This window comes from Doryrhamphus excisus, linkage group LG16 (assembly GCF_037039965.1).
Source record: "Doryrhamphus excisus strain RoL-2023G ecotype Guam linkage group LG16, RoL_Dexc_Guam_v1.1, whole genome shotgun sequence".
Lineage (NCBI taxonomy): Eukaryota > Metazoa > Chordata > Actinopteri > Syngnathiformes > Syngnathidae > Doryrhamphus > Doryrhamphus excisus.
In genome coordinates, this window is record NC_136372.1 from 4,390,785 (window position 1) to 4,403,191 (window position 12,407).

The 12,407-nt window shown below is 38.7% G+C and overlaps 2 protein-coding genes across 4 annotated transcripts in view; both read right to left on the reverse strand.

The window, feature by feature from the left end:
• The window catches only part of tmem184a (transmembrane protein 184a), a 14,901-nt gene extending 10,485 nt beyond the window's left edge, over window positions 1-4,416 (reverse strand). For both annotated transcript variants that reach the window (XR_013629933.1, XM_058049204.2), the window contains exons 1-2: window positions 3,993-4,416; window positions 2,822-3,050 (exon numbers count right to left, since the gene is read on the reverse strand). Coding sequence is in view for 1 of the 2 variants with exons in the window: in XM_058049204.2 (XP_057905187.2) it covers window positions 2,822-3,022 (201 nt within the window). In the remaining variant the exon portion in view is untranslated. The remainder of the gene's footprint in view (window positions 1-2,821; window positions 3,051-3,992) is intronic.
• Window positions 4,417-5,123: 707 nt separating this feature from the next.
• psmg3 (proteasome (prosome, macropain) assembly chaperone 3) overlaps window positions 5,124-12,407 on the reverse strand; it is a 159,062-nt gene continuing 151,778 nt past the window's right edge. The window contains exons 1-3 of one of the 2 annotated variants that reach the window (XM_058048352.2): window positions 6,106-6,255; window positions 5,485-5,716; window positions 5,124-5,414 (exon numbers count right to left, since the gene is read on the reverse strand). In XM_058048352.2, the coding sequence (XP_057904335.2) occupies window positions 5,262-5,414; window positions 5,485-5,703 (372 nt within the window). In that variant the 5' untranslated portion in view covers window positions 5,704-5,716; window positions 6,106-6,255 and the 3' untranslated portion in view covers window positions 5,124-5,261. Of the gene's footprint in view, window positions 5,415-5,484; window positions 5,717-6,105; window positions 6,256-12,407 lie in introns of those variants that run through there. The other variant, XM_058048351.2, reaches the window with a different exon arrangement.

Consider the following 12,407-nt stretch of genomic DNA (forward strand, 5'->3'; position numbering starts at 1 on the left):
GGCCCGGCTGTGATTAATTGCAGGATTTCTATTCCTTTTTGTGTAAAGAGCTGCCAAAACAAATGCAGCGGCAAAGATTCGGATGAGAATAAATAATACATTTTCACACTGCTTTGTGCAGATAAAGGGATTTATTCAAAGGGAGAAAATAAGCTTAAAAAACAGGGCCTGAAATGTTTTTTTTCCCATTTCACTGATTTATTGTTTGGCCTGAACACTATGACACACAAGCACCAACTACTTTTCGTCCACACTGAAATCACTTTTTTCCGATATCTGCAGCAGTACACGTACAAAACATAGGTGGTTAAAATGTATTTAGTGATATGGGAACACAACTGACACATTATTTTGGATCTGTTCTGTCCCTCAGTACTATATACTATATTTTTAAGGTCACTAAAACTGACTTTTTCATAACGCTAGGCTTAGCCTTTTGCTACTAGAGTTATACTAAAGCTATCCCTGACACATGAACAACTTTTACGACCATGTGAGCAAAGGGCGGGTCCATTAAATAGTCTATATTATCCACCAACAGCAACAGCTTGTTCCTGCAAATGCAATCTGTTACTATATAAATCAGTTATTTACCCTAAGAGGAGTAAATTATCATAAGATATCAATGAACTGGACAAATATTGAAGATCACGTCAATTATAATAAGAGACAACTCACAAATACCCGATGCAGCTTGAAGTCATCATCAACTGACAAAAACAACTACTTGTATATTTCTTTGTATATAAATGTATATGGTTTGGTGCACACTGCACAACATACATATGTGTGAATATTAATCTGCTAATCTATTAATAATCAATTTCTGCAGCTCTAGGTAGAATTGCATACATCCTGCTTCTTCCTCCTACTTCTTTTCAGACATTATTAAGCATATCTGAAACACATAAACCGCACTACATAACCCATATCTACTGCATGTGTATTTATTCATACTCAATATATGCTAAAAGTCCTTAAAAAAAAACAAATTAACAAATAAAATGCAAAACGATAATAATAAATAAAAAAAAACAATTCTTATACAGTCACCCAAGATGATGGTAATAATTATTATGCCCCATTCGTGGACTAATTGAGCATGAAATTATTGGCTGAAACGGTTTTCCAGAAGAATACACAACATCATGGCGGTGCTTTCGCTTTCAGTTGACAGTTGTAATCCCAAACATGTTAAAGTACAGCAAGTAGGAAAGCCTTGGCGATTTAATAATAGAAACATTTTCAAGAATTTTAACCCTGCTTGGTGCGCCGCCCATAATGATGTCAGTGCTGATAGTGGAGCACGGCGAGTCAATCATCAAACCATAATGATAAGCTATCAGCACACTGAGACATACGCACATGAGGGAATATGCTCTGTTAAACATCTCACTCTTCTTTTTTTTTTTTAACCTTGATGAAGCACCACATTGTGCATTCATCAAGAGGGAAGGAGTGAATAAATATAGCAAGCCGAGCCATGTGACTCACGGTTATGGCAGAGCACGGCCTCAAACATTGAGCTCACAAAAGGTGAAGTGTGAGGTAATAAACCTTAATGGATGTAACAATTGGTTTTCGTCCTCTGGCGAGGGTGGCAGCGGCGGCGGCGGTGGTGCGTGCGGCGTGTCAGGTCTCGGTCATCTCTGATTACACCTTACATTATTATATGGTGCACGGTCCTCATGTGGATATCATCAGTTATTAAAAAATGGTTTACATGAATCTAAAATGTCAGGAAAAACATGCCTTAATATACCTCACATAAAAACTTCACACTTGGATTAACCCCACAAGTGTGATAATAACCATAGAATGAGAAATGGAACTTATTGCGACAAAAGTGATACTTGTCCTGGCTGCTCAGTACTAAATTCCTGAAGCAACCATCATCAAAAAAATGTGATAGTAACCATAGAACAGGAAATGGAACTTATTGTGATGAGAGTGATACTTGTCCTGGCTGCTCAGTACAAAATTCTTGAAGAGACCATCATCGAGGAAAATGTGATGGTAACCATAGAACAGGAAATGGAACTTATTGTGATGAGAGTGATGCTTGTCCTGGCTGCTCAGTACAAAATAGACCAACATCGAGGGAAATATGATACTGGCCATAGAACAGGAAATTGAACTCATTGTGATGAGAGTGATGCTTGTCCTGGCTGCTCAGTACAAAATTCCTGAAGCGACCACTATTGAGTAAAATGTGATAGTAACCATAGAACAGGAAATGGAACTTATTGTGATGAGAGTGATGCTTGGCTGGCTGCTCAGTACAAAATTCCTAAAGCGACCATCATAGAGGAAAATGTGATACTAACCATAGAACAGGAAATGGAAGTTATTGTGATGAGATTGATACTCGTCCTGGCTGCTCAGTACAAAATTCCTGAAGTGACCATCATAGAGAAAAATGAGATGGTAACCATAGAACAGGAAATGGAACTTATTGTGATGAGAGTGATACTTGTCCTGGCTGCTCAGTACAAAATTCCTGACGAGACCAACATCGAGGAAAAAATTATACTAACCAGAGAACAGGAAATGGAACTTATTGTGATGAGAGTGATGCTCGTCCTGGCTGCTCAGTACAAAAGTCATAACTGTCCTTAAGTGACAAGCAGAGATAGGAGGAAGAAGAATGTCTACTTCATACTTTCAGTATATTCACAGTTCAAAATGTTACTGCAAATATTGCCTGAGCAGTTAATAAAGGTTTTATGTTTCACCCTGGAACATATAACCCCCACTCGCTTTATTTCCTGTGGGGGGAAAATGGATTATCAGCACAAATCAGCATCCTGGAAACAATTACCTGGTGGCAGGTGATGAGCAAGGCGGACCACACAAAGATGCCGGAGAGGCCGCGGGCGGGCATCGTGTTCAAGAACATCTGGTCCTCCACGATGGTGCCGTTGCCCGTGCGAAGGATGGTCATGTTGGAGATGTCAGCCTTGTCCGGGAGTATGGGCGCGGTCAGGTGGACAATGGAGGTGTTCTCAACTGCAAGGTCCATGTCCTCCACAGAGACGCTCACCTGAGAGCTAGAACGGGATGGGGAACATATGGATGAAGATGACAGAAGGCAGCATCTAGCCATCTAAACTGTCGTCATCGTCGAAAAATCTAAATTATTATTATTATTATTTTTTTTTTTAAATCAACCCCTGCAGATATGCACGTTTTTTCATATTTTAAGAAAAAAACAGCCTGCATTTCAACATTGTTGTTATGGCAACAAAGCATGGACTTTTCTGCATACTTAATATATTTTACATTTTAATTTCATAGTTTATATGTATTATTCTCATATTTTGCTTTTTTTTTTTTTTACTAAAATTGATGTTTGTTTATCATATTAAGTTTTTTTCCTTACATTTTTCAATTTGTTATATTATTATTACCTTGTGACTCTAAACTGTCATCATCCCTCAAAACGTGAGACGTTTGGACCCGTAGACATTAGAGTGGAAAGGTTGAGGGTCCAAATTTTTTCCACGGAGGGCCACATACTGAAAAATCAAAATTGTAATTTTTTTTTTAAAACCAACACCTGCAGATATGCAGGGTTTTTTATATTTAAAGAAAAAAAACTGCATTTCAACATTGTTATGTTATGGTGACAAAGCATGGACTTTTCTGCATACTTAATATATTTTACATTTTAATTTCATTACATTTTAATTACATGTATTATTCTTACATTTTGCCTATTTTTTACTAAAATTGTTGTGTTTGTTTCTCATACATTTTTCTATTTTGTCTGTTAATATTATTATTATTATTACCTTGTGAATATTTCTGTCTCTCTTCTTGGAAAATCACTGCTCAGTTTTTCTTGTTACAATAGCATTTTATAGAATGTGTCGAGGGCCAATAAATAATGGCCCGCTGGCCCCATCTTGGACACCAATGTACTAAAGGAAGACAGATACAGAACTCAGCAAATTTACATGTGTACTTTATACGTGCCAGAAGGAACTCACCTTGTCCCTTTATCTTGTTTACTGTCCACAAAACGTTCCCAAGCGTCCCGGGTCCACAGTCAACAGATCACCATCGAAGTTTAATCGCCTTTTAGGGTCGCCGACCGAGCACATTAGTCGTCATTTATATTAGCGAGGGGGTCCTGGAGTTCACAGCAACGGGAGGTCCAACACTTCCTTGTCTCAGGGGAGGCCTAGCTTACACCGAGGTCGGAGTCCGAAGCAAAACACCTCTAAAGTCGCGAAACGAACATAAAAACTAAACGTCTACCTTCTGCCGTTCGTGGTTGACGTTTTTAGACTCCCAAAAGTAGATTTAAATGCAAATATAAAATGAAAACAATCAGTTTTTGTATTGACAGCTCGAGGGGCGGCGAAGAGACAAACAGGTTGAGGAAACAGGTGAATGTGTCACGTGACCGCAGCTAAAGCGAGTTGACGTCATGGCGGTGCTTTCAAGGGCCCGAAAAGACGACTCGGACAAGATAAAACTCTAAATACATTATTTAAAATTCTGAAAAATACACAAGAGGTTTGTTATTTGTGTTGCTTCGTATAAGAAACCGTTTGATTTTTTTTGCAAACACTTACCGTAATCCTGCTCACGAACAATACACAGTCATGTGAAAAGCAATTAGGACACTACATAGTGTAACTTTTCTACTCCAAAAACGCAACACACAAACAGGTGAGAATTTGAATTTACTGCGTTGACTCATGTTATCATTCTGACAAATACACCACATGATGGCGCTGTTATTAAACTTCTACGTCCGAGTGAGTGCAAGTAGGACTTACGGGAAAATGTAACTTTAAAAATAAAAAATATGGAACAGACTGAGTAAAGAAGTGTGTCCTCAAATGAGCCAATTCAAGAAATGTTTTTTTTTCTTTTAACAAGCATGCTGAGAAGCATAATTGTATTCATTATTAATGTTCTTTGTGTATTTATTAAGTCATTGTGTAATGCTTTGGTGAACATTACTCCTGCATAGAACATGAATTATTTATAGTTATTGTATTGGATCTCATCAGAATGCATGGGTATACCTCCTGGTGTGGTGTATAATATAGTATAAATATAGTATAATTCAGTATAATTACTGTACATTGGAAAGACAGACTAACCTGTATGGTTTTATGTGTTTTAATGTACATTTTGTTTAACTTAAGGTACAAAAACAGTACAATGTCAGACCGATTTATGACAAGGTGGTATTATAACTAGAAAAATAGAAAAGTCACCCTCCTGTCCATTTTGTTGGCTCTCTACCACACTTGACAACTTTTGACAACTTCTTTCATTTGCTTGATGGCGTCTACCGAAGAGTCCTTCAATGCCAGTCCCAGTAAAACGGGTCTGTTTCCGGCTTCTTGTGACACAAATGTTGCCAAGTTCTTGCCGCAAACGTGCGACAAAGGCTGAAAACAAGCACATATATGAAAACAAAAACTGTAACACATTTAGTTTCAACATACAACCAATGCATACCTCGTCTTTTCCCAACAGCACTTTGGTGGAGAATATTGGGGTGCTGAAGTCGTCACATCTCGACTCAGGTGTGACAGATATCAGCGTTCCGATCTTGCCGTACTGAGTTATAACCACAAAAATGTAGTTACTGAACTCTGTGCAAACAACTTGAGTGGAAATGCCATTGACTTCTTTCTGAATCTGTTTGGACCTGATGATGGGCTCTGCTGCAGACATTTTTAAATGGATCCTGAGGAGGAAAAGTGTAGTATTCCTTAGCAGGTCACACAGAACAGTGACTGTGATGTGATTCAACTGAATATTATTTCTACTAACTTCCATTCACTCCTTCATGCAAAGCAATATGAACGCTAATGTCAACACAGGCTTCACGACTGTCATTGTACTTTAAACTACACACCAAATGAGAAGGGAGGTGCACTCTGGAAGTCCCACCCATATTAACAAAGTTTCCTGCACATAATTCGATTTAAAAAAATCATCATTTGCGACACTCAAGTGCTGCTTGCCTAGAGTTAGCTTACACGATGCTAACGCTAGGGTGCTACTAGCTTTAGCTCATAAGAGAACACCGAAGACAAAAAACAGCTTTTAGAATAAAGTGTAAATATTACATACCCCTTAAACCCCAACCGGGAGCTTTCACTTGCAGCAATATACCACAATTTGTTCCATTAAAAGTTAGCCTAATGTGTTTTACTTTCAGTTTGAACGAATGCGTCTTCGCTAGCTGAGGCTGCGTGACGACTTTATGACGTCACACTTCCGGGTTGCCTTCGTCAAAGTAATATTAAAAAAAATACAAAAAGTAATATACCGAAATAAGACAAACAACAAAATAACTTAAAATTAAGTGTTTGAGTGTTTTTTTTCAAAATCTTGTCTTTTCTTTTCCTAACTACGTCGTCTGCGTAATTACGCTTACTTTTTCCGGTTTACTTCCGGGTTGCTTTCGTCATCACTCATATAAAAATAATGAAACACATAAATTAGAACTACTTTATTATTTATTATATTATTATTATTATTATTATATTATTTTTTATTATTTTTAAATCCCATGTCTAACATTTTTTATGGTACCTGATGATAAAAATAATATAAATAAGTGCTAGTTGTCTTGCATAATGTAATGGAAAGTGCTATTTCAAACTGTTTTCTAACTTTGCTTGATGCTGCAGACTTCAATCAATACCGGGAAAGTGGGCCATGAAATCACAGAAACAGGATGCTTGGCTATACTCTGAGCTGAGCGAATTCTAGATGTCATATGAGGCCTGTGATCTCATTTTATTTAAATTAGAAAAAAAAAGTCCACCTATAACTGGAGGCTTGTTGTTTAACGTCAGAGTCGTGCAAAAAGCCCCAGTCCCTCACAGGAGAATTTATAATCTGCATGACTTCTTCTATCGGCTGGCTTCTTTTGTAATGGGCCCGCTAATAAACCGCTTTACACCGACCAACTGTATGACATATGAACAGAACGAGGCCACAGATAAGCAGACGCAGCTCCACGCCAGACAAGCACCGGAGGAAATTTCACAGTCATCAAAAGTGCTTACAAGACTTTTTTTTTTATTTTTATAATTCCAGGTGGATGTGAAGCTCCAGTGAAGTCTGCAAATGCTGCATCAGGCTGATCCGAAAGGCAGTGACCGTCGCTGTGACACATCCACAATGTCAAAACAAAATGCTGGACTCAGCAGAATTCCTATGCGCTGATGGCAGGCGGTTTTGGAACTGCGAGTACAAAACTGATCATCTTGATGGCGAAATAGTTAAATATCAATAAACAACATCTCAGCAGTAGCGCGTGGAAGCGTGTGAAGCACCGCCACACATTTTGTGTTACTGAATAGATTTTTTCTGTTCCTGAGTAAAGATAAGAAAGTATTTCAAAGCACAGACTTTAACTCACAAGGTGCTCGGGACTGATATTCCCGCTTTGGTATTTATACTGTAGTAAAAAGCTTTTAAAGTTCACGCTGATAAAGGTTCACGCTATTCATAGAATTATGCACCGACTCTCACAGTGGGGATGGCTAAAGTCGAATGAGGTGAATCTCTTTTTACACTTGGATGGCGTTTTTTTTACCACCTTTAAACGACAAGATCATCATTTGTCTTTTTGTGGTCTTGTTTTTACTTTTAACCTGTGAATCGGCACATTTAAATGACAGCTGCTTGATAATATATAGTGTTGAATATGTTTTTAATACTATTGGAGCCCTCTTTATATGAAATAACACCCCTATAATCACCTTTGTGCTACAATATTGTAGCCATATTAAGACAAGAGTGGGCAACCTGTAACCTGTGGGCCACATCAGCCTGGCCAAGCTTCTTCATCCATCCCACGGGCAATTCCCTTTTTTTTTTTAAACCTTTAATATCTTTAACTGTAGCCGCCAACGACATTTGCAGTGTTATTGTAGCACGCTCCGGTCACCAGAAGGGTCAGATGCAATCTGTTGCTTGTAGAAAAAAAGCAATCTACAACGCAACACGTCAACGCACAGCGTAACCTACCTACTGCAATATGTGGGCACACAAATAAATTTGTGTTATTATATTTCATAACAGAGTAAAGTGACGGTGAAGTGGTGAGGGATAACAATGGCTATTAAATGTGTTTATGACTTTCTAATGCTGTTTTTAACATTATTAGAGTCCCGGAGACAGGAAATAGCACCCCTATAGTCACTTTTAGACTCCTGTTCTTTTTTTTTTTGCACCATATTGCTAATGTGCAGGCTACAGGATCATTGCAGGAACACACCGCTTTAAGCATAGCATGTTAGCAAGCTAACTCATTAGCATCCAATGTATGTATTGTAAACTGAAGGTCGGGTTTTGAATGGAGTGGGGAAGAAGGGATATTTTTTCACTCAATAATTAAAACTTGGCTGCATGGAGGAGTAGTGGTTATCACGCAGGAGACACAGCTCGGAGACCCGGGTTCAATTCCACCCTCGGCCTTTTCTGTGTGAGTTTGCATGTTTCCTCTGGTTTCCTCCCACATTCCAAAAACATGCTAGGTTAATTGGCGACTCCAAATTGTCCATAGGTAACGCACAGCGTAACCTACCTGGGCACACAAATAAATAGATACACAATACCCATGACTAAGAAAAAACACCCTTGTATACCTGCTGCAAGGCATGCTGGGTAGCTCATGGTATTCTTTCTCTTAACATCAAATAAGTAAACAAGGAGGAGGTTACATATTCTTGATATCAAATGTTTTATTGTTCATAGTTGTTATTGTTGTTGCAGCCGCACTACCCGGCATGCCTTGCGGGCATTTGGCAATAACAGTTTTAAGTTAACAGTTTCATACCCTCGGCCATCTCTGTGTGGAGTTTGCATGTTCTCCCCGTGCATGCTTGGGTTTTCTCCGGGTACTCCGGTTTCCGCCCACATTCCAACATAAGGGCATTGAAGAAGCCAACAAGTTAGCTCACTAGCTTGCTATGTTATGTCTTTTGTCCCTGAAGTGATCCCATAGCTTGCGCAATGTGATGCGAACAAAACATAAGATTGTTAAAGTGACTATAGGGGTGTTATTTTATGTATACAGGGCTCTAATAATGTTAAAGCATGTATTTTTTTATGCTCTAACTCCAAAAATATTGCCTTTATTAATACTGAATGGGCACGGCGGTCGAGTGGTTAGCGCGCAGACCTCACAACTGGGAGACCAGGGTTCAATTCCACCCTCGGCCATCTCTGTGTGGAGTTTGCATGTTCTCCTCGTTACAAGGCTTCATCATCGAAATAGTAATCAGATGTTTAACTTCTAAAACAGATCATTAGTTATTCACTTTGGGTCACTGTTGTTTTATGCTAACGTCTTTTTACACCGCACATTTGCATAGTTTTTGTTACAGTGCTTTTTTTTATAGTTGTGTTGTCTTACAGTGTTATCTTCTACTATTATAATTTTTACATCCTAATATTAACAGGGGTTATCTTCTTTTTACACTTGCAGGGTAACAGTTTGACCTGAGAACAGATGAATGCTATTCCTATTCGGTTCTATGGGAGTAAAAAAGAAAAAAAAATCATAAATATATGACTTAAAAGAGCGGTTTGTTGTGGTTTAAAATGAATAATACTAACCTAATACAGTAAACCTCGGATATATCGGACTCGGATATATCGGAAATTCGCTCACAACGGACAGATAAAAAAGAACCAATTTTTCTGTAATGCATTTCCAATAAAATTCATTGCATATATCGGATTTTTTATAACGGATTTCGCCTATTTCGGACAAAATCTCCAGTCCCGTTCCAATTTCCCTCGCATATATCGAATGGCCGCATCGTGTCTTTCTCCGGGCTCCAGATTTAGGACAAATATAAAAGTGAGTGACGTCAATAATACTAGCACAGCAGTGAATGCGATCTTAACCTCACTATTGGAAATAACGTAGGCCTGACGGGCGTAACAGGGCCTAGCTTAATTAACAATTTGTTATGCTCAGAGTCCAATAAAGTGAAATTCTCATTACCTTACGTCTCTTTTCATTGCCCAGTCCAGGTACATTGGAAAAATAGTCAAGGAAGTGCCTTTTTATAACGGATAAAATCCGATATATGCGTAAAACGGACATTTTCCGGTATACGCATATAACGGATTTCGCTTATATCGGACAAAACCAGTGGGAACAATTGAATCCGATATATCCGAGGTTTACTGTACTATGGAATGGAACTGTTTGTAGTATTATGTGAAGTCAACATTTCATACCAACACGCAATTGGTCTTTTTAAAAATGAGCCTATACAACTTTTTCTTTGGTTGATGAAGACATTTTTCAACAGTGGAGAAGTAAAACTTGCACCGTGGAAGTCAATAAGACTCTCAAAGGGAGCTCGGAACACGTCCAATCTTTTCGGGATGACTGTTGTCTGGCAGGCGCCTGTGTCAAAATGTCGCCTCGGTCGAAAATGGGTTCTTTTGGGAAAATTCTACCCAATCACCTCGGCGGACCCTCACACCTGCTCTCAACAATGGGAAAAGTTCACAGAGGTGGAGAAACACTTTACACACACACACACACACACATTATTATTACCCTGGTGGCCACTAGAGTGCTGTGCTGTATTGCAGATGGACCATTTGCTGTGACATTTCAAAGTTGCACTCAGTCCACGTGAGATTTCACTTTCCACTGAGTGTTTTTCAAAGACAATGCAGGAGGGACCACGACATGCTCCGTGCATTTGTTTGAAAGCACTAACAACTCCCGATTCCCTATCTGGACCATTATTTGAATGACTCGTACTTCACCTTAATCAGTCAGCCCATATTGTCGGCACAGCACAATCCATTCAAAAGGATGCTTCATGCTACGTTGTTTGAAGGCAGATCTGAGAGCAGTTTAATTGCGTTGGCTTATCATAAAGAAAAAGGTAACTTAAGAAATGTCTTTGAATGCATCTTCTGAGCGCCTTATTTTAGTTCTTCTAGCCAATTTTATGATATTTTTTTTATTTATCAAAAAAAAAGCAAAATTTAAAATATATGTAGATTTTTTTGACAAATAATAGGCCATATTTAACCACAAAACAGCATGATTTTATCCATCCATCTATTTTCTATGCTGCTTATACTCACTATGCTGGAGCCTATCCCAGCTGTACTTGGGTGAAAAGTGGGGTACACCCTAGACTGGTCGCCAGCCAATCACAGGGCACATATAGACACTCACATTCTCACCTATGGACAATTTAGAGCGGAGTAGAGCTCAAGCAGAGAATCGAACCCAGGTCTTCCCGTTCTCCTAACTGTGTGGCCTACATGCAAAACACTCATCCAAGTGTAATTTTATTAATTATTATATTTCATAACAGAGTGAAGTGACGGTGAAGTGGCGAGGGATAACAATGGCTATTAAATGTGTTTATGACTTTCTAATGCTGTTTTTGACATTATTAGAGTCCCGGAGACAGGAAATAACACCCCTATAGTCACTTTTAGATTCCTGTTCTTTTTTTTGTACCATATTGCTAATGTGCAGGCTACAGGATCATTGCAGGAACACACCACTTCAAGCATAGCATGTTAGCAAGCTAACTCATTAGCATCCAATGTATGTATTGTAAACTGAAGGTCGGGTTTTGAATGGAATGGGGAAGAAGGGATATTTTTTCACTCAATAATTAAAACTTGGCTGCATGGTGTTGAGTGGTTAGCGCTCAGGCCACACAGCTAGGAGACCCAAGTTCGATTCCACTCTCTGCGATCTCTCTGTGGAGTTTTCATTTTCTCTTCATGGGTTTTCTTTGGGTACTCTGGTTTCCTCCCACATTCCAAAAACATGCTAGGTTAATTGGCGACTCCAAATTGTCCATAGGTATGAATGTGAGTGTGAATGGTTGTTTGTCTATATGTGCCCTGTGATTGGCTGGCGACTTTGTAGGGGTTGAATGAATGAATGAATGAATGAATGTTAAACTGGATAGAAGGAAAAGCTGGCAATAGTTCTCAAATTTCAAACCAGGTTTTCCTATTTGTTGGAGGAGTATAATAAAACTAAAATAAAGTAAAACATTGATTGGTTGACTTCCTAGCTGTTCTAACCACAAACCATGTGAATTATTCTGTAGTAAAGAAAAGTTAAAAAAAATTAGTCTGCATTTTAAAATCCTAACATGTCATACATGCTAGAATTAAACTAAAATAAAGTAAAATTACTCACTCTTTCCCTATGTCGCAGTGAGTTCCATAGGCATGAATGTGAGTGTGAATGGTTGTTTGTCTATATGTGCCTTGTGATTGGCTGGCCACCAGTCCAGGCTGTACCTCGCCTCTTGCCCGAAGACAACTGGGATAGGCTCCAGCACCCCTGCGACACTCATGAGGATAAGTGGTACAAAATTATAATAGATTTAAAGCCAATAATGTGTGCT